The 26662-nt window shown below is 46.7% G+C and overlaps 2 protein-coding genes across 2 annotated transcripts; both read left to right on the forward strand.

Moving 5' to 3' along the window:
• The first annotated feature begins 2891 nt into the window (after positions 1–2891).
• LOC100276231 (uncharacterized) lies at positions 2892–5408 on the forward strand. Its single transcript, NM_001150069.2, has 2 exons — positions 2892–3368; positions 5186–5408. The coding sequence occupies exons 1-2, from the start codon at positions 2979–2981 to the stop codon at positions 5228–5230; spliced, it is 435 nt and encodes a 144-aa protein (NP_001143541.1). The 5' UTR covers positions 2892–2978; the 3' UTR covers positions 5231–5408.
• A 5636-nt stretch (positions 5409–11044) lies between these two features.
• LOC100384175 (uncharacterized) lies at positions 11045–11848 on the forward strand. Its single transcript, NM_001176752.2, has one exon. The coding sequence runs from the start codon at positions 11046–11048 to the stop codon at positions 11517–11519; it is 474 nt and encodes a 157-aa protein (NP_001170223.1). The 5' UTR covers position 11045; the 3' UTR covers positions 11520–11848.
• Positions 11849–26662: the final 14814 nt, after the last annotated feature.

Raw genomic sequence — 26662 nt, forward strand, 5'->3', positions numbered from 1 at the left:
CTTCAAGGAGTTCCGAAAGACAAAGTTTTCTACGGAACCGTTTCTTAAAAACATTGTTCATACCCTCGCTCCTTTGGGTTGTGGTCATATCAGCAGTAAAAGAATCACGAAAGACTGCAGCCTAGTGCGCCCTCAACTCATATAGGTTGCTTAACCACGAGTTGTCCTTCAACCCATATGTTTCCAACAAATCAGTCCACATCTTATCAAAGGATGCCACAGAACTCTCTTCATAAACACATTTCTTAAAATCAGCAAGAAACTTAGGATGGTCCTTCATTACTTGACTGAGATGTTTTGCAGCATTTTGATAAATGTGCCACAAACAAAGGTGATGCCTTGTATTTGGTAAAACAATTCTAATTGCTGCTGACATGGCCGCACATTGATCAGTGAAGATTGTGCTAGGATGCTTGCCTGACATAGCTGCTAGAAATGTATTAAATAGCTAGATAAATGATTCAATTGTTTCATTATATAAGAGTGCAGCCCCAAAAATAATTGTCCGCTTATGGTGGTTAGTCCCAAGGAGCGGAGCAAAGGGCATTTCAAACTTATTTGTTTGAAATGTGGTGTCAAATGACACGGCGTCACCAAAGCATGCGTAATCCATGATAGCTTGACCATCTGCCCAGAAGAAATTAGCTATCCGACCATCTTCTTCATCTAATTGTATGGCGTAAAAAAAAGCTGGATCCTCTAATTGTTTATTCTTCAAGTATTCTAATAGTATCTGTGAATCATTGGCTGGCAAATACTTCTTGCGCTCACGTCCAATTAGATTATTGCAATCCATTCGTGAGAAGGGTACATTTTCAGCTCCTCCATACCAGTGCTTGAAAACTCATACATTTCAGCTGGCTTTATTCCAGCTTGTCGTATTTGACCAATAAGTAATTTGTCTGCCTCTTGTATCTGTCGATGGGGCCTCAGTTTGTGTACCTTGTTTGGACTAGCAAGATAATGATTATGTTCAAGAACAACCTTTTGTACTGTCCAGACCTCCTCTCGGCTAACACTGAACTGGACACGAGCATGACAACATGTTCTTGTGGTAGCATTTTCTTTCAAAGTATCATGTTTTGAATGTTTACCTTTTTCTCCTTCCTTGCTGCAAACTATATGTTTCTGATAGATAGTTCCATCAACTCTTCGTCTTGCATTGCTTTTTGTAATACTAAAACTGATCTTCCTAGCATAGGAGTTGTACATCTCATATGCATCTGCCTCTGATTTGAATGCCATTCCAACTTCAGGTACAATTGCATCTTCACTGTTATCTCGCTGCATAAAGAGATATAAATTAAAATGGTGAAACTACATAATAGATAACATCATGTCATATATTATATTACCTGGATAGTAGGTTGATCGTCAGACGTCATAGGATTCAGCAACCTTGAAGTGAAGTTGGTGGAATTTGGCGGCATCACTTCCGCCATCGAGATGTTGGAAGCACCAGCAATATGCTCCATAGCAGGGGTTGAGGATGACCTTGATCGTGAAACACCACAATATTCAATCTCCTACAGTGAAACCTTGGCTGTTGTGCGCTCCAGAATGACGATGGGAGGTCGCCGCAGCTTGTGGATCGAAACTGTGTAGCAGCGGAGAAAATGCGGAAACGGTGATGGTCTGATCCTAATTTCACGCAGCAAACGCAATCCGGCTCTGCCTCAAGGAACGGCTGGCTAGGCTCGATTAGCCATGTCATCAGCGGCTCGATTAGCTGGCATCATTAGCTATTGATTTTGGACGCCTGTCGTGCATCGAAGTGATGCCGCACGATTGACGTCTTGCGTCAGCGGTGCATAGAATTTTATTCCGTGATCTTCTACTGCAATTTGTCAAAACACCCTGAATTCACGGATTCTCTCTCGTCACCGTCTCTATTTACATTACACGCGCCTTCTACTTGAAGGGCCGTTTCGTTTGCGCGCATAAACCCGCGGCCGCGGGAGACCACACTGCTTGTCGAGTGTCGACCGCACCGTACGTGGAGAATTCCAGATGAGCACGATGGAGGGTTGGCTCAGTATGATAGCGAACCATACTTTTCGTACGAACTTGCAATCGGATCGCAGATTCGGACGGCGGAGCCTTGGCGTCTTGCTGAACTCCGACGATAGCGTGCGCAACAGGGATGGCGAAGCCGTTGGTGAGTACGCTGGAGGCTCGATTTCTTGCAGCTCTATAGCTAAGAAAAGCGATGCCGGGTCTGATGCCATGTGTGCTGGTCTGCTGGATATGCTCTAACAGTCATCCCCTTGGTCGATGAACTCCCTTATATTTCCAGTAAAGAAAAGACAGCAGCCAACGCTACCAAAATCCTGCCGGAGATACACTTGTTTCGGCCGATTGCTTGTACCCCCAGTGATGATGCATGATGGATCGGTGAACGACGGCATAAGCGATCGCCCCCAGCAGCTCGCACATCACGGCTCGCATGTTCACGCCCGCTGTCTCCACTCCACCGCCGAGCCGAGCTGGGCCTGGGCGTGTGCTTCACATGCACCGTGTACCCGATCAAGTCAGGTAGAGGTAGTCACCAGCTAAGGGCTTATTCGGTTATTTACAATACACATGAATTGGATGTGATTAGAAAAAAAAAATAAGAAGAAGTTTGAATTATTTGAGATTCAAACTCATCCAATACCACTCAATCCACATGAATTTAGAGCTAACGGAACAAACCCTAAGAAGGCTCACTCGGTCACACGTCCGCGCCACCCCAAAATAACGGTGAAACGTAAATGAGTGTGAGCATCGAAGAGAACGCTCACTCACTCCATCACTACAAACGGCAAGGCTCACGGGCAGCGTGTACGCGCATCGATAGCATTCTTGGCGTCGCTCGCCATAAGAAGCTAACCGCGCCACACTGGCCCCCCCTACCCTGCATCCCTACTGTATGCTACGAGACTACGACACTGCTGTCCCTGCCTGCACCCTGATCCAGTTCCCGGTAGCATACCACCATGGGCCTCTGCATATCCGTGTCTCTCTGGAAGGAGAAGCTCTACGGCGCCGACGGCAGCAGCCGGTCAGTGCAGTGTCGCGTCGTCCATGAGGTTGCCGGCGTGGAGAGTGGTGACTGCGAGTGCGGGAACTTGGGAAGCGACGCCGACGCGCTGGGGGTAGAGCACAAGGCGGCGGCGGCGGCGGCTCCGGCGGCCATGGGCGTGAAAAGCGGTGGAGTGGAGGGAGCTGCCGCTGCCGTGTCGGGTGGCACTCCTGTGCGGCCGATATGGCAGAGGAGGGTGCTGATGGGCGTCAAGTGCCAGCTGCCGCGGTTCAGCGGGATGGTACTCTACGACGAGAGCGGCCGGCCGGTGTGCACTGGCGTCCGGGACAGAGCTCGTGACCAGGTGCGTTCGACGCCTCTTTGCTTAGCTAGTTGACGTCAACAAAATGCACTGACGGTCTGACGCGACTTGAACGATAAATGTTCAGGGTGTGGTTCTTCCTTTGTTCTATCCAATTAATCTACAACGTGCATTCCAAAATATAATACTGGCCTTTTGGCTTTGGTCTGAAGTATTCAGATACTGTTTCTGTCAAAAAAAATTGCCATCTTTAGAACTGTGGTAAAGTATGCCATCAAATTTATATAAAAATTATGAATTTGTCGTACTAAAAAATGTCATTAGATTTATCATAAAATATACTTTAATAATATATGTATTTATCATTATAAACATTAATACTTGTATTTATATATTTGATCAAATCGCATTTACTTTAACCAAGAATGCACCTCAAGTTGCATATTTTTTATAATAGAGGTAATAAATGTTAGAGTGGACGCACAAAATTGTTCAACCTATAAATTTAAACTGAAAGAAAAGGAGGGGCAATTCAATTATATTTATATTCCAATACCTCTCTCATTCGAGCATCTATTTGGTCTCAGATATGGAATATGAGCAAACAACAATTATTTTATTTTACTTATGCTAACCAAAATTCGAACTTGTGACCTCTGTCTCTGATACCATGTTAGAGTGGACACATTAATCAGTTAATCAGAAACTTAAGCTAGTAGGAAAGTATAGATAATTTATTTATATTATATTCCAACAATACATACTATGGCCATGTTTGGTTCATTTAGTCACCTAACTAAAGTTTAGTCACTAAAGTTTGTTTAAAAACTGATTTTATTATTTTTCTAAAATCAAGATCTATCTAATGGTATATAGTTTAGAGTTGTTTGAAACTTGTATGGCTTTTATTTATAGTTTCTTACCGATTGTTACTCTTGATACATATATTCATAATTCGTCGGAGAACTTGACAAGGATCAGGAGGATACCAATTATGTTGATTATGTCGAGAGGAGTACGATAAGAATACATGTGACATGTCACCATACACTTCTTAATTATGTGTAGACATATGCTATTAGATTTTCTAGTTCTTTATCTAAGTGTATGATGATGATTTTATTACTGCATTACATTATCTTATATTGATTATAACCCCCTACATTATGTTAAAATATCTTATACATTATTACTTAAAATATAATGAGTCAAGTTATATGGCTAGTTCTACGCTCCATAGTTTGATGTGTGATATTGTTTTATGCTTACTGATGTGTTTTCAATCAGATAGTTTCGTTTTGTGGCGTACTAAGTTGTCACTTTCTGGCTATATGTATGTGTGTGCAGTGCTTATCACTTGTGTTTATGAGATATTGCTTTTAATGCTTTTGTGAAATACGTTTTGATACTTTAGGAATTTATGAATATTTATATATTATCACCAATTTCATGTGGATGTAAGCTTTTACGAATTTTTAAAAATCAAATGAGGGTACATGTTGTGATTTTACTGATCATATTTTAGATTTTGATCTTTTGTTTTTGAATTATCGATATCGTTTTTTTTTGTTTTCAAAGTTATCATTCTCGATTTCGTTTTCCGAGAAAAAAAATTAAAAAAACTATAATAATTCTAGTGTTACATACCATTGTCGACAATTTTCATTCCTAGATGTAACATATGATCCTAATAACTAACAGCTTATATGCTAGAGCGTTCTATTTTTTTAAGTTCACAGCCGGTATTCATCGACAAACCGGATTCAGACGGTTTTAATGACAAATTTAAGCTCGGGTTCAATGTTCAACCTACGCATGTGAGTTAATGTAATTTATATAAAAAAAATTCTTGTGTGTAGGAGAAACATGCTGCAGCGATTTCAGTGCTGAAGGACCTGCTTTAGTCTTCGTCATCAGAAGCAGGCGGTGGCAATTCTGTTGATGGAATGAATGTTTGGCTAATCTACATGTACACGCCTTTGTTAATGGGCTGCACGTTTTTGGTGAACTATCATTTGTATCTCGTGCTCTGGGCGCCAGCTTTTTCTCTTCCATACTAAATTATACTCCCTCCGTTTAAAATAATAGTTGTTTTAGCTCTTGGTTTATATATATATATATGATAAATTTAAACACATATATAAAATATATGCATCAAAATTGTATGAATCCACTAATTTTTTAAAACGACTACTAGTTTGAAAACGGATGGAGTAAATTATTCTAATTTTTTAAGTCAAAAAAATCTGAAGTTTATGCAGGGCGAAGCTGAGATGGTTTCTATGGGGGCAAATGCACCCTAAAGAATCTAAAATCTATAGATCCAGTTAAAATTTTACCATATATACATCATATAACAAATTCTTACACATCCTCAAGACAAATGCACTTCCATCAAATTTGTTCTAACTTCACCACTGGTGTTAAGTACATATCGATATTTTAAAAGGAATAAGAACAATACAACATCAATTATGTTAAGAATCATCCTTCCCACCGAAGGATTCGGGGAAGAAGGTTTAGAATCTTAATTGATTCGTACTTCCGAAGTTCGTGGTTCTCGACATGTGGTAGCTAGTACAGATCATAATACAACTACATGATGTTTTTCTCCCCTTTCAGAGATATGGAAGGGAGAATGATGTTCAAAGTTTAACAGAGAGTGCTAAGTCGATTTTCATTGGAAGTTCGAAGTAGTTTTTTTTCTTGGATTGAAAGTTTTATCTTCCGACACGTGTTCAAAATAGATTTCCTGATGTTAAGTTGATTTCCTTTTGACCGAAGTTCTTAACAGCTCAACTGCTCAAGGGAGAGACGGAACGTCGTTCTCGCAGGCTCGCAGCGGACACCTCTTCCTTGCAATGCATGACCAAACGAAACACGAGTCGTCAAACCTCTTGCTGCAGATCACATGCCGACCCCATCCTGAAACACCCACCCATCCTGGCACTGGCAGTGAGCATATATATCTCACAGTTGCTCGATCGTTGTAGTTTCCTTTCTGCAGATCAGACTATCAGAGTGCAGTCCGCTGTCGATTCAGTAGCAAATGCTAGTAGTTTTATCTAACAGCTAAATAGTCGATGTCATCTAGTACTTTGCTGTCAGATACTCAGACGTACTCGTGTACGTACGCCATATATGCATTGATTGCGTGCAAAGGTTCAGCATCCGAGCGGAGGGAGGGTCGCGCCGTAGTGGTTCCATCGGCGCCTCGGTCTCACGCGGTCGGCGCCGTAGTGCCCAGGATTCAGAAAGCTTGGGCGGTCTGGTGAAGGAGCGGGATCATGGTGAGCTTTGTAAACGACGTGGCTCGACATGCTTCTAGACATGCCGCTCGCAGTCAGCATGCTCCTCTGCCCTGCTCTGTAAAACTTTGCACGCAAAACCTTGTGCTTTCCAGATATACTGTCCGTCAATGATCACTCGCAGCCAGCATGTAACCGCTCCCTCGTATGTCCCTTATATATACGCACGACTTCCATCAGCAATTCAGCAGTGTACTCCAAAGTCAAAAGCCTAACCTCTTTGTCTTTGCCCCGGCCTGGGGAGTATTTGCACCGGAATACGTAGAATCAGAATGTGCGGTAGGTATATATGGGGCGCGGTAATAAAATTTAGGTCAGAATGCTAGTTAGGCTAGTTCAGTAACGATCATACTCTTGTTATTCTTCATCAGGTTCTATGTAACTTGTCCGACCCAGACGAATCTGTTCAAAAGAAGAAATACAAATCAACGTAGCTAGGGACAAGCAATGCGTCGCCAGCTGAGAAGGTGGATCAAAATAACATGAACTTCACCTGAGCAAATGTATAGATTGCCTGGACAATCATAGCATAATCCGTGCCCAGCGTTTGAATCAAAATATCAGCCAAGAGTGTCCCCCCCCCCCCCCCCCCCCCCCCCCCCCCCACAATCTGAGCAAAGTTAAGTGCACAAGGAAGGATATTTTAATTAGTAATAAGCACGATATACCACTCCCTGAAGGGATTCTGATTTATACGGTTTGTGGCCCAAGGTCGATACTAACGGCCTGTTTGAAGACACTGTTTTTCAAACCATGGTTTATAATGCCTTACTTTACCAGGTATAATGATGCAATTATGATATAATTTATATGATTGTAGAGCAGCAGAGGAGAGGGCAAGATTGTGGTTGTCGCTTCCCTGTCGCCAGTAAAAAACTTTGATCCACACCAAAGCTTTTTAGACCCCAAAAAATTATAGTATTGGTGAAACCATGGTTTATAGCACTTAGTCTCTAAATATGCTACGTACTAAACGTCTCTATAAATAGAGCTAACGCCTCTAAAATTTTAGTAGCTATTTTGAGATATGCTAAGGATTTCTTATCATTGTTAACAAGATTTCTTGTCGCCTAAAATCTATTTGTTTATGTAGTAGTGTACTTGGTGAAGCCTTCTTTCGGTGGGTCTATACGCCAGAAGTTTAATTAGTATACTTTTGTAAATTTAATTGTTGTAGCTACATTTTAATTGAGGATCTTGAAATTGAAAATTAGTATATCTTAGTTACTTCTACACTACATTGTACTCGTTCTATTTAAAATTTTAAGTTGTTTTAGTTTTAACAGAATGGATACAAAAAATATCAAAACCTGTACAAAACCAAATAAGATTCATTATATATATACACATGAAATATGTTTTGATAGTGCATTTATTCGATATTATAGATTATAGCATACCTTTTTTGTAATTTTGATGAAAAGTAAACAAGTTGACTCAGGATAAAACTAAACCAATTATAGCTCAAAAATGTAGGAGTAATAACCGTTCAAAAGGTCAGTAAAAGCTTTACAAGGTTGCAGCCTTGCAGTTGCAGGGCAACTTCCACGGGGAGCAGTTACATGCAATAATGCATAAACAAAGAGCTACTATTCATGAAAGAACGACGTACTGACCGAATGCCATTCGACACCAAATCAAATCAATCCTTAGCCTTAAAAATATACTGGTAGTACATAAATCATTAGACCTGTTTTCTCAAAAGAAGATGAAAAGTTGACGCATGCACTCGATCTTGCCCATCCAGTCGACTTGGTCCACTCTAGATTGCTAAATGGTTCATATAGTACCTTGCCTTGAGTGAACAACACATCGCTTTTTATCCTGGCACGTTTTGATGCTATTGAAATCATATTATCTGTCTATTATATTAATACAATAGGCTTAAATAAGTCGACATATTTACCCAGAGGATCAAAAAATTACAAGATTAATAAAAAAAACTAAAGAACATGCAATATTGATTTTTATAGCCTAAATTTAACCAACGAGTTCATATACCCAAAACAATTAGTATATCGCTAAATTCGGAATCAAAAAAAAGCCAACTTGAATTGTTTACAACTTGAGAAACAAAATATATGTACGAATATCATAGTGATTCCTATTCTGAGACGGGAGAAGTACGCAATTTGTGCAGGTTACCTTGCTAGTTCGTGGTTGTTGTTTTTTTACCATGTTATTTGGGACGATATGTAAGGCCAAGATTCAGCAGCTAGCGGATGCAGAGCTAGGGTTGGCAGAAAGCGAGAAAGCTCTCTCAGAATCTCACTCCAGGGATGATCCGTAGCGACGGCGCAGCAGTCTGAACGATCTGCACACGATGCAAGCATACCTACCTACAGTCTCACAAACGCTCAGCGCCTGGTCCATGGCCGGCATGAGAGCAGAGAGGTGCCTCCTCTTCCTCTTCGCAGTGGCGGAGAGCTAGCCCCACTTAGTCCTGTAAGTTTGGGCCGTGCTTGATGGGCCAGCACGAGCCCGGCACGAAATAAATGGCACGTAGCCCGGCCCAGCACGAAACAGAAAAAACCGGGCCAGCACGGCACGTTATACGGGCCGGGCCGTGCTTCGGCTGGTGGCCCGATGGCCCAAATAGCCCGGCACGCCATCGTGGGCCGTGCTCGGGCCAGCCCGGCACGATTTAGAGTTAGGGAGCCGCGGTCGCGCGTTGCGCGATATTTATTTCCAGCCGTTTCTGTGGCGACGGTCTCAGTTTAGGGTTAGGTCGCCTTCTCGGTTCCTGTGGGCTGTGGCGGCGGCTCCTTGGTTTCTCTCCTCCTCTTCGGTTCCTGTGGCAAGCCGCCCAGTCCGCAAGCCGCCCAGTCCGCACGTTCCACACCTTGACGTCCGCCGCGTTCGCTCGCACGTTCCTCCAGGCGGCCTCCGTTCCGGTCCACCGCGTCGAGCCGTCGACCAGCGAGCCGCCGCAGCTGCGAACTCGAGGAGCAGCGGAAGCCAGGGATCACGTGTGGGGAGCTGAGCGAATCATGGAGCCTCTTGTCCGTTCGTGGTCTTCCAGCTCTGCATGCTGCCTTGCTTGATTTTGGTTGCTAGCTCGCCCAGCACCGCTTGAATGTTGAATCTCTAAGCAATTGCTGGACACTCGAGTTGCTGGGCCTCCATGATTTACTCGCGTGCAACTGGTTCATGGTCCATGATTTACGGGCCGGGTCTGGGCCAGCACGGCCCGATGCAAGCCCGGTCTAATTTAGGGCCGTGCTGGGCCTACATTTTAGGACGTGAGCACGATTTAGCCCGGCCCGAGTGCAATTCGTGCTAGCCCGGCCCGAATTATTTAAGCCCGAAGCACGATGGGCTCGTGCCGGGTCAGCACGGCCCGGCCCAACTTACAGGATGGCACAGAGCCTCCAGCTGCATAGTCAGCAAAGGATCGCTACTATGCAATATGCATGCATGAGAGCAGAGCGCACGCAACGCAACGCCACACAGCGTTGCAGCAAAGCTAGCGCGAGCTCTGTCTGGCTACAGAGCGCCGGCCGGGGCGACAGTACGTAGTCGCCAATAATTGTACCGGCAGCACGTGTGACGTGTTTTGGCGACACCGGAAAGGCTGCGAGTGAGTGGTTTGTAATTGTAACTATGCCTTTGGGCGCTGTGCTTTGCTCGGCTCGGCCAGCCGCCAGGCGCCAGTCGGCCACGATCGGGGGCAGCAGCAGCCTGAGAGCCAACGCCCGGCAGCGGCAGCGGCAGCTGTGGCTGGCTTTCGAGAGTGTCAGGACCAGGGCGCCTGCAGGAGTAGGCTGGGCCGACCGGCCGTGTTGCTCTCGCCTGTCGCATGATAGTTTCAGATCTCGCGACCAGAGACCGTACCAGCGTGTTGCCTGCCTCGCGACGGGGCGAGCTGCCGGTGCCGGGCTTCTAGAGCGCGCGGACGACCGGGCTGTGAGTTCGCCAGTTTCAAACGGTGTCGAATGGCCGGAACACGGACCGCGCGTTTTGACTTGGATTGGAACACAGTGGTCGAGTGCTGCTGTTAATGTGCTATACGCTACCAGCCTTCTTGGTGTCAGGGCTGCTGGCGTCGTCTCGTGAAAAAAGCGAGCCACGACACCCGGCCCAAAAGCCGACTCATCGGGCCCGTCCGCGTCCGGCGTACACCGGTACACGCCATGCACCGGGCGGCAGCGGCCACGACCGACGAAGCATCGCCACATCAGGCGGCCCCCCCGTCCCCACCGTACATCTCAGCCCGGCCGCGGTGGCACGCGCCGGGCCCCGCCGCGCCGGTCCGGAAAAGCGCGAACCAGAGCTGCTGGCTTTTTTTCAGGCCGTGCGAGGACCGCGTGCGCCCTCACCTTCATGTACTCGCCGCGGCCTGCGCGATGAGGAGAAGCACAGCCACAGGGATTTGCGTCGCCCCCGCGCGCCTGCGTGCGGGGACGCAATTATGGCCCCATCCCCACGAGCCACGACGGACGGGACGAGCGGCGGGCGGGCCGGACGGACGCCGTGTCGGCGTACTGTGGGCGCGCGTCCTCGGTCCTCGGCGATCGACGGAGGCGCGCGCCCATGCATCGAACGAACCCCATGCATGGAGATGGCGGCACAGGACCTCACCAGTAACCCCACCGACCTTTGTCTGTGTCCGTCCGTCTGTCCCTTCCGTTCACAGTTCACCCTTTTCTCTCGAAGACGACGGGGCGACCCATCATCGGTCGTGCCCTGCACGGCCGCTCCCCCGTCCCGATCCCGATACAGAGCACCGAACGTTTCCTTCTGCTGTCGAGACGGTACGGCATTTGTCCATGGGCCCTGCACGATCGATCGGTCGGTCGGCACTAGAGATGGCCAAACGGGCCGCCCGGCCCGGCTCGGCCCGGGCCCGGTGAAGCCCGGCCAAAAACCGGGCCGGGCCTGCTGAGACAGCGGGCTTAATTTTCTGTCCAAGCTCGGCCCGCAGTGGGTCTAAATGGGCCGGCCCGGCCCGTTTAGCACGAAAAAACGGGCCAAAAAGCGGACTAAACGGGCCGGTAAGCACGTTTTAGTGTAAAAAAACGGGCTTGACGGGCTTAGAGGTAAACGGGCCGTGCCTAGTTTCCTGTCCAAACCCGCCCGCTTATTCTACCGTGCCGGGCTCGGACCGGGCCCAAAAAGCAGGCTTCGTGCCGGGCTCACGGGCCTCGTGCTTTTTTGCCATCTATAGTCGGCACTTACTTTCCAGCTGAGCGTGTTCGAGACCTGTGCATATATATATATACTAGTCGGTTGGCCGTGCGTTGCGACGACTTACAACAATACCCATGTTAACTATCTATAAAAAAAATCAAAATTTTTATTGATTATCTTCGCTCTCCATATAATATTTTTTTATTTGGCTAACTGATGTTATTATTTACTTCATCCAATATATTTTTGTACAACACGACCAATGAAGTGAGCGATTAGAAAAGAGTTCACAACGACTGACTGAACGAACAGAGATTATAAAATGACATAATTTCACCATACAGAGACCAAATAAGAGAAAGTTTGTGAGCTCAAGTTTCTAAAATAAGTCACATGAACTCAAACTTATAAAAAAGATAGATCAAAATATAAAGTGGTTGCTAAAGTCAGGCACCAATAAAAACTGGATGCGCTCCATATAAATTATGCTACTTCGTAGCAATTACTAACGTTTAAAAACAACAAATAACCTTTCATTTTACTGTTAGTGTGACAAATTATTGTTGCTCCATCCAATTCAGCAACCTCAAACACCATGGAGTCTATTGCACCAATGTGGTCTCATAAATTAAACAACCTAATGTTTGCAAGAGCCAAGAACGTCGTGCCGTGTTTGGGCTGTAGCTTCAGCCCATAGTGCTGGTCTGGCCCGACACGGTTATATAGTTTTTACAAAAAACGTATATATATATATATATATATAATTTATATTCAATATTAAAAACATATGAGCATTATGTTCTACTGGTTAGATAGCTTTATCCAGTGGCTCCCGCCCTTCTTCCATCGGGGCATGGGTTCGAATCCTACCTTCTGCACCATTTTTTAACATTTTACGCTGATTTAATCAAATGGGCCGACGGGATAACGAGCTGGCTCGGCACAGTCAGCAGGCCGGCATGACGTGCCTGGGCCAGAGTTGTGGCCCGCGGGCGTCTGGCTCGTGCTGGGCCGCCGTTTGGCCATCTATAGGTGTACAACAGATTAATTTGAAATAGCTAACATTTTAAGCTTATTTAATCAAATGGGCCGACAGGCTAACGAGCTGGCTCGGTATAGTGCCTGAGCCAGAGTTGTGTCCCGCGGGCGTCTGGCTCGTGCTGGACCGCCGTTTGGCCATCTATAGGCGTGCAACAGATTAATTTGAAATAGTTGTGAGAGATTATTTGTAAAAAGATGACGCATGACGACCGTTGAAACTGGTGCTTTAAGTATAGTATAGAAGTATAGATATATGGCACATTTCAACTGGCAAACGGTCCATTAAACAGTTGGTCAAGCTCATAAATTATACTTCCTCCGTTTCTTTTTATTTGTCGCTGGATAGTGTAAAATTGCACTATCCAGCGACAAATAAAAAGAAACGGAGGGAGTACTAGCCGATCCAGACGTACAAGCCGATGACATGCATGTACTGCTGGAATTTAGCCCATGGTTCCGTGGTTGACGTTGTACATGGACACATGCGGGGACGTGGGGACAGTGGGCCAATGCCGGAGCTGCTGCATGCACACACACAGTGCTATATATATAGCACACACACTGGTGAGGACAAAAGCAGAGTACATGTGCATGCACCCCACACCCACACCCACACAGACGATAGAACGAAGGGCCAACACGCCGTCCACGGTACAACGCCGAGCACTAGTGCAGTGCACGGCTGTTGCTATCCGGGAGCGCAAGCAAGCAAGACGCGCCGCATTGATCATCCGCATTAGACCTTGTTCGTTTGTGCCGGATTGATGGATCGGAACGATTCTAAGCCGAATTACTTCTCTAATTTATATAAACTTTGATTAGCCGGAACGATTCCGGGTACAATCCGATGTAAACGAACAAGGCCTTAGCCACATCCAACACCCACCGAAACCGACCCGACCCGTGTGCATTGCCGCGGCTATCCGTTGTGAAAGCCGTGGGCTCCGGATTACCGGCTGGGGGGAGAAAAGCCGTGCTTTGACTTGTGCTCGAAAGAGGAGAACCTACCGGGGGCAGCACTGCCACTGATGATGGGCTGCAGACAGATAACATAATAGTAGTGGTCACCCTCACCCAGAGTGCAGTGACTGATCGATGTGTCAACAGGTTGTCGTCAGTCCCTGCTTAACATGCCACACGATCGAGAGACCGAGGCAGGTGGGTGGCAGTGGCAGGGCACGCGATCGGAACGTCGTCGTCGTCGAGCGCCAAGCGCGTCATTAAGCCTGCATTTGTCAGCCGCAGTGCGTGTGGATGCAGCGGCTTTCGACTCGGCCCCTTTTTTCCCCCTGGACTCTGGCTGTCCAGGGCCGGAGCTGAGATTTTGGTGGCCCGGGGCGAACACAGAAATGAGGCCCCCTTATATTATATAAATATATATTTTTCTATAATACATATACTTTCTAGTTGACATGATCTAGATAAAATTTGAAACAAGCAAAATGAAATATATTTAATCTACAGGACTACAGATCACAAACAAGCACACACTGATTAGGCAATAGGTCTGAGAACCATACCTAAATCTTGTGCGTCGTGCGTGCGTGATGGATCAGTGCGTGGAGCTGCCGGCGAAGCAAGGCGTCAATGCGACGGCGAACCACGGAACCAGGCATCCTGATTCCTGCCTGGACTCCAAGGCGGCGTGATGATTCAATTAGGCGGCGGCGCGTTGCAGAATCAGGTCAGGGCGAGTTGTGCGCAGGAGCAGTCGAAGCGTTCGCGTGGTATAGCTGGGACGGATGGCCGGACGATCTAATCTAATTAATCTAATTAGGCGTAGGGAGGCAGGTAGCAAGCAGGTCAGATCTGTGCGGATGATTGCTTGTAGGCCTGATTGCATGCAGGGCCCATCGCTTCAAGCCTTCAACTGATCGAAGACTACTACATATGCATGCATGGAGGTGGGCCCCTAGGATCTTGGGGCCCAGGGCGGCCGCCCTGACAGCCCTGTAGTCAGCGCCGGCCCTGTGGCTGTCATATGTGTGGACGTACGTACGTACGGGCGTATCGTGTCAGAAACCTTTCGACAACACAATCTGCGTCACATTCCCGAAAGGCAAAGGTGGTGTGCACACGCTCCTGTCCTGTGTATTACTTATCTGAGACGTGTAATAATATAACCACCGCCCGCCGGTAGCGGTAGCTGATCTACCTCTTGTCACAAACAAACAAACAAACAAACAAACAAACAAACAAACAGTGCGGTGCACCTATTTTTTTGCCTGTAATGTACAGGGAGGAAGCAGTTATCTGTAAAAAGCACACGCACAGTATAGCAGTAGCACAGTAGTAAGGCAGGCGCACGCAGTTGTCCCTGTTCTTGCTGATGCAAAGAACGGTCGAGCAATTTATTTGTAGTCCTGGCCTGGCATGCGTGTGTAGCCCTAGCTACCGAACTAGTACGTACCAGTTGTGTACACAGAATCTGACGAGGACCCGCATGCATTATTGCTCCTAAAGTTCCTGATGGGCACCGCATTCACATGCGACTTTGGTTGCGAGATCACGAGTCCCCTGAATAATCATGTCCCCCGAATCCATATCGCTACTCGAACGTTGTCCTGCTCCTGCATGGTCCGGGCGTGCTCCTGTTAAAACGAACGAGCGGGGGCAGCCGTTGGGGGCTTTAATTGAAGTCATGCCTCTGCCCTAAAACTTTGGCGACACGGCACTTGTGCCTACCTCCACACGCATATTTACGAGGCACCAACCAACCCCTCCGGGCGCCGGGCACCCCACCCCGGTTTTGATGTAACGAATTTAACGACCGCTGCCGCGAAACTGCCTTCACCGCCGTCCCGGGCGGCGAAGTTCTGTTTTCCCCGTCCGGACAGACGGCCACACGGTGCCGTAGTACGTCGCATGCACCATCATTCCGCCCATCTTTGGTAGTAGTAGGTATAGATGGCCAGATGGGCCGGGTCAAGCGGGCCGGCCCGAGGCACGGCCCGGTAAGTCGTGCCTAAGCCCGACCCGGCCCGATGCTAAACGGGCCCGTGCTAGCCCGGCACTATGCCCGTGTCGGGCTTGGGCCGTGATCCAGTCACGCCGTGCCGGCCCGGCACGGCCCGTTTAAACGGTAAGCACGGCCGGCCCGACTCCACGGTAAACCCCCCGCGCCCGCCCCCCACCCAGTCACACCGCACACGCACACAGCTGCACACCCAGGTCAGGTCCCCTCCCCTCGTCTCCCTCGCCCCGTCGCCCGTTCCCCTCCCTCGTCTCCCTCGCCCAGATCTCCTCGCCCAGGCGCGGAGGCACCCAACTCCGTCGACGTCGATGTGTCGGCCGTCGGCCGCCGTGCTTCCTGGATCCTCCGTCCTCGGCACGTCGTCGGCATCCTGGCTCCTCCGTGCTCAATCGACCTCGCGCGAGCGCCGGTGGACTGGATCTGCTCCGGTGCTTCCCCCTCCTCTTCTCCGGACTCCGGTGGAATGGATCTGCGGATCTGCCTCTCCTCTGTCCTCTCCATCTCCGGTGGACTGGTTCTCCTCTCCTCCGTCTCTGGATCTGATCTGGTAAGGTAAATCCCTCCACCTCTCCGCTCTCCGGTGGACTGGGTCACAGCCGGCTGCCTGTTTGGCCATCTATACCGTGTGTTTGTGCTCATTTAGTCTCTCTGTTCTTCTATCTGGCTCTGTGTCCCTGGATCTGCCGTCGTCGGTGCATTGGTGTCTCCTCCGTCTCTGGATCTACTCCCTAAACATTGTTCTTGGTAATGCCGACGGAACTGGTGCTCCGGCCTTCGGCCAAGGTATGATCTGCAAACCCTAAACCCTAATCACCTCTGTCTCTATCAGCTCTACTCTCCTAATCCCCTCTGTCCTGATCTAATCGCAGGCCGTGAGGGACCTGGTGCCGGCGATGGATCGTCGATACGATCCGACCTCCATTAACCATGAACTGGTGTTGATGGGTCAAGTCCCAGACGATGTGGACGACGTGCACGATGGTCTGGAGGATCTCTTTGGTTCCACTGCCCCTACCCCTACCATCAACCTCGGCGACGACAATGTCGCTGCCGAGGGCGAGGCTCCCCCAGATGGCAGTGGTGCTGCTACTGCGACTGCCTCCACTACGGCAAGCACGGGTAGGAAGAGAAAATGCACATCCGATGTCTGGGAGGACATGGATAAGATTTTCGCCACTGAAAATGGAGTGGAGGTAAGAGTAGGAGCTAGATGTCATTTCTGCAAGAAAGAACTTGCTGCACGTTCTACCATTGGCACTGGCCATTTGGCTCGGCACAGGGAAAAATGCAAACGGCTCCATGGCCGCACTGGTAACCAGTCCATGCTTAGATACAATGCTGATGGTAGTGTTTTTCGTTGGGAATATAGTGCTGAAGTTGCTCGTGTTCAGTTATGTCGTTTGATTGCTAGGTTAGACCTTCCATTATGCTTTGCTGATTGTGATGCATTTGATGTCTATATTAAAACTGCCCATAATCCTAGACATTGCAATGTTTCTAGGCAAACTACAACTAGAGATATGGAAAAGTACTTTAAAGAAAGACATGCTATAGTGGCTGAAAAACTGAAATCTGTTACTTCTGTTGCTTTAACATCTGATATCTGGAGTGGCAATGCTAAAGAAGATTATTTATCTGTTGTTGCACATTTTGTTAACTCTGATTGGCAGTTAGAAAAAAGAATTCTTGCTATGCGTCTCATTGATTGTTCCCACTCTGGCAACAACATTGCAGAGAGGATTTATGCTGTTGTTCAAGAATATGAATTAAGTGATAAGGTTTTCTCCATTACTTTAGATAATGCATCTGCTAACACAAGAGCAATGGACCACCTAGCACCTTTGCTATCTGGTTACATTGGTTCTTTGTTATTGCATCAACGTTGTGCATGCCATATCATTAACCTTGCTGTGCATGCCACATTTGAGGAACTAAAACCTTACCTTGAAGATTTTAGAACTGCCATCTCTTTTTTGAACTCATCCAACCAAAGAATTGCTGCATATAAAAGTTTTTGTGTTGCTATGGGAGTAAGACCTCGTAAGTTTGGTTTAGACATGGATGTGAGATGGAACTCTACCTATCTTATGCTAAAGCATCTCATACCTTACAAGAGCACATTCTCTGTGTTTATTCAGACACACTACCACCCTAGAGAAGAGGGTGCTACACTCTTAACTGATGCACATTGGTATGTTGGTGAGAAAATATTGGAGTTCCTTGAAAGGTTCTATGATTCTACTGTTGTGATGTCTGGTGTCTATTATCCCACTTCACCTCTAATGTTGCACCACATTCTGCATATTAATAAGCACATGAATATGTATGAGAATGATAACTTGCTTAGACATGTAGTTGTCCCAATGAAAGACAAATTCTTAAAGTACTGGGGAACAATTCCTTACCTATATGCATTTGCATTTATACTTGACCCTAGAGCTAAAATGAGAGGTTTCAACAATGTCCTTGCACTGTTGTCTCAACTTTCACATTCTGATTACTCTAGTTATCTAACTTCTGTGAGGGCTGAGTTGAATGATTTATTCAATAAATATGATGACAAATTTGGTTCTGTGAGGTTGCAGAGGCCTTCAAATGCTACCCCTGGTGAAGGTAAGAGCAAATATGCTTGGGATTTGGTGTTTGGTGGTGGTGCAGATTGCATTGGTACCAGTTCTTCAATGGGACTAAGTGCTGTTCTTGGTGCCAGTTCTTCCTATGGTTCTGGGCTTGGTCTTGCTGCTGGTTCTGGGCTTCGTCCTGAACTCTCAAGAAGAACATCAGCTAGTGCTTTGCTTCATGCAGTAAGTACTCCTGGTATTTCTGGTTCTGAACTGGCAGCTTATCTCGATAGTGACACTGTTCAGAAGTTTGATGATGACTTCAATCTCCTAGACTGGTGGCATGATCATAAACTCACATATCCAGTACTTTCAATCTTAGCTAAAGATATAATTTCTGTTCCCGTCTCTACTGTGAGTTCAGAATCAGCATTTAGTCTTGTAGGTAGGGTCATCGAGGAGCGGCGACGTCGACTTGGCTCAGGAATGGTGGAGATGCTTTCTTTGCTCAAGGACTGGGAGGCAGCTGATGCAAGGATGCAGCACACAACAGAAGACAAAAACCTGGAGGAGTCCTTCAAAGATCTGTTCCTTGATTAATATGTTCTGTGCTTGTTTCTGCCATGTGCATATGTAACTGAAGTATGCCCTATGAACTCTGTGATGAACTAAGTGATGAAAGTATGAAAGTAATGAGCTGGGCTGTACTCTTTTCCTATCTAGGGTTTCTCACGAGGTGTGAGTTTTACCTAGATAGGTTTTTAACGAGGCAGCCATTGCACCGGCTCAAAATTATTAATATCTGTTCTGTGAATTGTGATGATCTGATGATCCTAATGTGATCTGATCTGATCTGTGTTGACCAGATATGTGTTGATGTGTATTGTGTAATCTGAGGTGAAGGACTTGTGATTTATATCATTAAACTGATGTGTAATTTGGTATTTTTAATCTGAACTGTGATTTTGGCTCTGTGGATGTGTGTTTGAATGGAGCGGGCTTATGGGCCGGCCCGGCACTGACGTGCCGTCGGGTAAACGGGCCGGCACGGCACGTTTTCAAATTGGCCGTGCCGTGCTTGGGCCTAGTCCCAGGCACGTCGGGCGGCCCGGCCCGGCACGATTAAGTAAACGGGCCTAACGTGCTCGTGCCTGTCGTGCCGGGCCCTTATCGGGCTCGGGTCGGGTCGGGCCGTACCGCCCGTTTGGCCATCTATAGTAGTAGGTCGTAGAGACGCAGAAATTACAGAACGCCGTGCTGGCATTTTGAACGCATCACTTTCCTCACCCACACACCAGCGGACCAGCAGCGGCTCTGTTGCTTGCCGTATACTGTAGTAGGCTACAGCAGTGTCCCCTACCCCCCGCAGCCCAGCCATGCATGAGCCGCGCGAACGGCCCTGTTGCGCTTTTGCGCGGCCACAATGATGCAGCCGGACCATTTTTGCACTTTGGTCTCTTTCGCTTTTGCCCGTAGCCGTCTACCGGACGAGCTAGATGCTCCGTGCAACCTTTCGTTTCGCTGCCCCTAATCAAACGCCCTCCTCTCTCTCTCTCTCTCTTTTTCTCTCTTCTGAAACCTTCTTCGCTCGCCAGAGTGCTAGTGCTATAGCTTTGTCCTCTGGTTTTGCTCTGTCCTGCTCTACACTGTCTTTGCCGGATTCGTATATTCTCTTTGCCGATCGAAAGGGCTTAGAACAAGAGCCGCGAGAGCCTCGAACTCGAAGCAGCCATGGTTTGTTTGAGCTGAGCATGCTATGGGAGAGAGTCATTGAACACCGCCTGCGGAAGATGACGAGCGTGACCCAAAATCAGTTTGGTTTTATGTCCGGGAGATCAACTATGGCACTACACGACGGTTCACTTACAGCGACCTACGGTTGGTCGCTAAAACGACTTTCAGCGACCTACGGTTGGTCGCTAAAAACTTTTAGCGACCCATAAGGATAGTCGTTGTAAGTGCTGTCGCTAAAGGCTTTAGCGACCGACATCTTTTTAGCGACCGACTGTCCGTTGCTAATATTCTATATTTAGCGACTAACCGTGAGTTGCTGTACTGTAGATTTAGCAACCAACCGTAAGTCGTCATACTATATATTTAGCAACCAACAGAAAGTCACCCTTTTTACAGTTGTTAGTAATAATAATATACATTTAATTAAGCACCACAAATCACAGATTTTTATACACAAATCATAAAGACATACACAGTTAATCAGTAGTCATAGATCCGTCACATAAACACAAAAGCACCACAATTATATATTCACAAAAGCATCACAATTATAATATCATTCACAACTAGATCATTTACAGATAGTTAGTTAGATCATTCACAAAAGCTCCAGAGATGATCAGTCACAAAAGCACCACAGCGACATCACTCCAGCTTGAAGCAGTTCAAAAGCCCACAACTACATCACTATTGATCCATGCTTTGTACCTAGCCTCACTTGTTCAAAAGCAGTTCAAAAGCCCACAACTCCAGCTTTGTACCTAGCCTCACTTGTGATCCATGATTTATCCATACTCTTTATGTAGGATTTGAAACGACTTTCAACTCGAATCTAATATCATATAAGCACAAAGAACACAGTTGCATACTATAGTCATGTCCATACATAAACAAACCATGAAATAAACATACAAGCAATATTAAAAAGAAATAAATCACCACGTAAATTTTCTAAAGAGGTATAGAGCATATGCACATGAGAAAGAAATATCGATTTTAGAGGATCATAGATGATTACCAGCTGAATAGCGAAGATTCCTTGCCTATTTCCTAACACGTCCTGAAAAAAGAATTCATAACTACTTTTAAAGTAAATAAACCAACCCAGGAGAAAGGAAGCTTTGATTACAAAAAATAGACATGATATGACAAGGATTAATAACTTAGATCACCTAGGGTTTACAAAAAATTGTTGTCAGTAACACTCACAACTCTCTCATGAGGATAATTTACCATGAAAATGTTACGAGAAATAAACCAAATAGAGTATTATTATGTTAGTCATCCTAATTTGGAGTTAAAAGGCTAGACACAGCCACTCGATCAGGTTGTTCATGCAGCAAAGATGTTTGAACCGTGACAAATAAGAACCTACTGTATAAATCAAGCACAACACTAGACTTGTTATTCATTTGCAACCAAATTAATGCCATAGTATATTACCTCAACAAGCTAAGTAAAACATATAAAACTATCCTTCATACTAGTACTGTTTCTTTATTCTCTCTGCACAAGCACGCAACCATTGGCCGTGGCGCTACGGCAGCAACAACACCGATGTGGTCTAGTGGGCTACTACTAGCTAGATAAGCCATCAATGAGCTAGGGTTGACATGGCGTATGGCCCGGTGCCTCTCGTCACAGGCTTGACCGCCCAAGGAACAACACTGATGTGCGTGTGGGATGAACAGGCGACGGACGAAGAGAGGAGGAGGGAGTTCTGCATATCGGTGATGGATAGAAGCCAAAAAGGGTTGTGCTCACCAGATCGGAGGATGATGACGGCTGGATCTAGACAGGGAGTAGTATCTTCATCCTCAGCAGTCAACCCTCAGATCCATGTCTTCTTCCTTACATTTGTGTCTTCTTCCTCAGAGCGGGTGGACGAGGCAGGTGGCGACGGCGGTGGGTGAGGGCCGCGGCGGTGACTTAATCCATAGAAGGAGGCGCGATGGGGATTGGAGTCTTCTTCCTTAGAGCGGGTGGACGAGGCAGGTGGCGACGGCGGTGGGTGAGGGTCGCGGCGGTGACTTAATCGGAGGCGCGATGGGGATTGGAGGGTGCTGTGTGTCCGGCGAAGGAGCCGTGTTTTCTCTGCCCATGAGAACCGGCCTCGACCCGGGTGACACTTTCCCTCTCGTGGGCTTCCAAACTCACACGGGCTTTCCCTTACACAGGTATGTTCAGGCTTTTGATAGTGATCCTTGCTCTATAGCGACCCACCGCTAGTCCCCGACGACATCTATAGCGACCAACCATAAGTCGTTAAATTTCTAGACTTTTAGCGACCAACCGACCGTTGCTACAAAAGGATTTAGCGACTAACCGTCGGTCCCTAACCTTTAGCAACCAACAGTTGGTACCTAATAAGGGTCGCTAAAGATCAACCGTCGTGTAGTGTGGAGGCCATTTTCTTACTAAGACAACTTATGGAGAGATTCAGAGATCAAAAGAAAGACCTGCATATGGTCTTCATAGACTTGGAGAAGGCTTATGACAAAGTACCTAGGAGTGTAATATGGTGGGCCTTGTAAAAACACAAAGTAGCAACAAAGTACATTAATCTTATTAAAGATATGTACACTAATGTTGTGACAAGTGTCCGAACAAGTGATGGAGACACCGATGACTTTTCAATTAACATAGGACTACATCAAGGGTAGGCTTTGAGCCCTTATCTTTTCGCTTTGGTGATAGATGAGGTCACAAGGGACATACAAGGAGATATACCGTGGTGTATGCTTTTTGCCGATGATGTGGTACTTATTGAGGAGAGTAGGAGTGGTGTTTCGCAAAAGTTGAAATTATGGAGGCAGACGCTGGAAGCAAAAGGTTTTAGACTTAGTAGGTCTAAAACAGAGTATATGAAGTATGATTTCAGTGCCATGGGGTATGAGGATGGCGATGTTAGTCTTATTGGGCAAGTGGTACCCAAGAAATATACTTTTTGTTACTTAGGATCAATGCTTCAGAAGGAGGGGGATATCGATGAGGATGTCAGTCATAGAATTAAAGCTGGATGGTTGAAGTGGCGGCAAGCTGCGGGTGTCTTATGCGACCCCGGGTGCCACACAAACTAAAAGGCAAATTCTACAGGACAGCAATCCGGCCGGCTATGTTGTATGGAGCAGAATGTTGGCCCACTAAAAGACGACATGTCCAACAACTAAATGTGGCAGAGATGCGTATGTTGCGCTGGATATGTGGCCACACAAGGAGATATCGAGTCCGGAATGATGATATACGAGAGAGAGTAGGAGTGGCGCCAATTGAGGAGAAGCTTATGCAACATCGCTTGAGATGGTTTGGACATATACAACGAAGACATGAAGAGGCACCAGTGCATATCAGAATAATTAGGCGTCCTGAGAATGTGAAGAGAGGTAGAGGTCGACCAACCTTGACGTGGACAGAGGCTGTGAAGAGGGACCTGAAGGAGTGAAATATTGATAAAGAGCTCGTCGTGGACAGGAAGGGGTGGAAGTGTGCAATTGAAAGGGAAATAGGGTCAAACCTTTTCCATATGAATTTTGGTGGTTGAAATTGCCCAATACAAATTATTGGACTAACTAGTTTGCTCTAGATTATGAGTTCTACAGGTGCCAAAGGTTCACAACAAACCAATATAAGTCAAAAGAAAGGGTTCGAATAAAGGGAGCAAAAGACAACCGAAGTGTCCCCTGGTCTGGCGCACCGGACTATCCGGTGCACCACCGGACAGTGTCCGGTGCACCAGGGAACCCAACTCCGAACTTGCCACCTTCGGGAATTCTGGGAGCCGCTCCGCTATAATTCACCGGACTGTCCGGTGTAGCACCGGACTGTCCGGTGTGCCAGCGGAACAACGGCTACTTCACGCCAACGGTCGTCTGCGAAGGCATTTGATGCGCTACAATGCACGCCTGTGCGCGCAGAAGTCAGAGCAGGCGCACCAGACAGTCTACAGGACCTGTCCGGTGCACCACCGGACTGTCCGGTGGCCCCACAAGTCAGAGCTCCAACGGTCGAACCCTAACGGTTGGGTGACGTGGCTGGCGCACCGGACAGTGTCCGGTGCGCCTATCGATATAAGCCATCCCCAACGGCCATTTTGGTGGTTCGGGCTATAAATACCCCCAACCACCCCACATTCATTGCATCCAAGTTTTTAGCCTTCACACCTCATACAAGAGCTATAGCATTCAATACAAGACACAAACAAAGAGATCAAATCCTCTCCCAAGTCCGGAATCACTCCAACCAAATAAGTGACTAGAGAGAGAGAGAGAGACATTTGTGTTCATTTGAGCTCTTGCGCTTGGATTGCTTTTCTTCTTCCTTCTTTCTTGTGCTCAACTCACTTGTAATCAAAACAAGAGACACCAATTGTGTGGTGGTCCTTGTAGTGGACTTAGTGTCCCATTTGATTGAGAAGACAAGCTCACTCGGTCTAGGTGACCGTTTGAGAGAGGGAAAGGGTTGAAAGAGACCCGGTCTTTGTGACCACCTCAACGGGGAGTAGGTTTGCAAGAACCGAATCTCGGTAAAACAAATCATCGTGTCATCCATTCTTATTTGCTTGTGATTTGTTTTCGCCCTCTCTTTTGGACTCGCTTATATTTCTAACGCTAACCCCGACTTGTAGTTGTGCTTAAGTTTATAATTTTCAGATTCCGCCTATTCACCCCCCTCTAGGCGTCTTTCAATTGGTATCGGAGCCTGGTGCTTCATTAGAGCCTAACCGCTCGAAGTGATGTCGGGAGATCACGCCAAGGAGATGGTGACCGGCGAGAAGCCCGTTACAAGCCACGGGAAGGCTCCATCGAGAGAGTCTCGCAACAAGGGAAAGGAAAAGGAATCCTCTTCACACAAGTCGCATCGGAGTGGTGAAAAGAAAAAGAAGATGAGGAAGGTGGTCTACTACGAGACCGACTCTTCGTCGCCATCCACCTCCGGCTCCGACGCGCCGTCCGTAACTTCTAAGCGCCATAAGCGCAAGAAGTTTAGTAAGATTCCCCTACACTACCCTCGCATTTCTAAATGTACTCCATTACTTTCTGTTCCATTAGGCAAACCACCGATTTTTGACGGTGAAGATTATAACATGTGGAGTGATAAAATGAGGCATCACCTAACCTCACTCCACACTAGTATTTGGAACGTTGTTGAGTTTGGTGTACAGGTACCATCCATAGGGGATGAGGACTATGATTCGGACGAAGTTGCCCAAATCCGGCACTTCAACTCACAAGCCACCACAATACTCCTCGTCTCTCTAAGTCAAGAGGACTATAACAAGGTGCAAGGATTGAAGAGCGCCAAGGAGATTTCAGATTTGGGATGTACTCAAAACGGCGTATGAAGGAGACGAAGTGACGAAGATCACCAAGAGGGAAACGATCGAGGGGGAGCTCGGTCGCTTCATGCTAAACCAAGGAGAAGACCCGCAAGCCATGTACAACCGGCTAAAAACCTTGGTGAACCAAGTGCGCAACCTCGGGAGCACCAAGTGGGATGACCATGAAATGGTCAAGGTTATTCTTAGATCACTCGTATTTCTTAACCCCACTCAAGTTTAATTAATTCGAGGTGATCCAAGATATAAACTAATGTCTCCCGAGGAAGTGATAGGTAAATTTGTGAGCTTTGAACTAATGATCAAAGGCCCCAAAAAGATCATCGAGCAAGGCGCATCCTCCTCTGTACCCGAAGCACAACCCGTTGCATTCAAAGCAACGGAGGAGAAGAAAGAAGATTCTACTCCAAGTAGAATCCCCATCGACGCCTCCAAGCTCGACAATGAGGAGATGGCGCTCATCATCAAGAGCTTCCGCCAAATCCTCAAACAAAGGAAAGGGAAAGATTACAAGCCCCGTTCTAAGAAGGTTTGCTACAAGTGTGGTAAGCCCGGTCATTTTATTGCAAAATGTCCATTATCTAGTGATAGTGACAGGGGCGACAACAAGAAGGGAAAGAGGAGAGAAAAGAAGAGGTACTACAAGAAGAAGGGCGGCGATGCCCATGTTTGCCGGGAGTGGTACTCCGACGAGAGCTCCACCGACTCCTCCTCCGTCGAGGACGCCACCAACATCGCCGTCAACAAAGGGCTCCTCTTCCCCAACGTCGGCCACAAATGCCTCATGGCAAAGGACGGCAAGAAGAAGAAGGTAAAATCAAGATCCTCAACTAAATATGCAACATCTAGCGATGAGGCTAATTCTAGTGATGATGATGATGACTTGTTTACTCTTTTTGCCAACTTAAACATGCAACAAAAAGAAAAATTAAATGAATTGATTAGCACTATTCATGATAAGGATGAACTCTTGGATAGCCAAGAGGATTTCCTAATTAAAGAAAACAAGAAGCATGTTAAAGTTAAAAATGCTTATGCTCAGGAGGTAGAGAAAAATGAAAAATTAACTAGTGAGCTAAGTACTTGCCATGACATTGTTTCAAACCTTAGAAATGAGAATGCTTCTCTTTCTAGCCTTAAAATTAAAAATGAAAAATTAATTGCTAAGGCTAAAGATTTAGATGTTTGCAATGCTTCTATCTCCAATCTTAGAGATGAGAATGATATTTTGCATGCTAAGATTGTTGAATTAA

This window comes from Zea mays, chromosome 2 (genome assembly GCF_902167145.1).
Source record: "Zea mays cultivar B73 chromosome 2, Zm-B73-REFERENCE-NAM-5.0, whole genome shotgun sequence".
Lineage (NCBI taxonomy): Eukaryota > Viridiplantae > Streptophyta > Magnoliopsida > Poales > Poaceae > Zea > Zea mays.

Excerpts from the sequence above, each read along its gene's own strand:
- LOC100384175 (NM_001176752.2), top strand. The coding sequence starts at position 11,046 with ATGGCCCCATCCCCACGAGCCACGACGGACGGGACGAGCGGCGGGCGG.
- LOC100276231 (NM_001150069.2), top strand. The coding sequence starts at position 2,979 with ATGGGCCTCTGCATATCCGTGTCTCTCTGGAAGGAGAAGCTCTACGGC. Across the intron at positions 3,369-5,185 it reads GGGACAGAGCTCGTGACCAG|GAGAAACATGCTGCAGCGAT; the intron begins GTGCGTTCGACG and ends TCTTGTGTGTAG.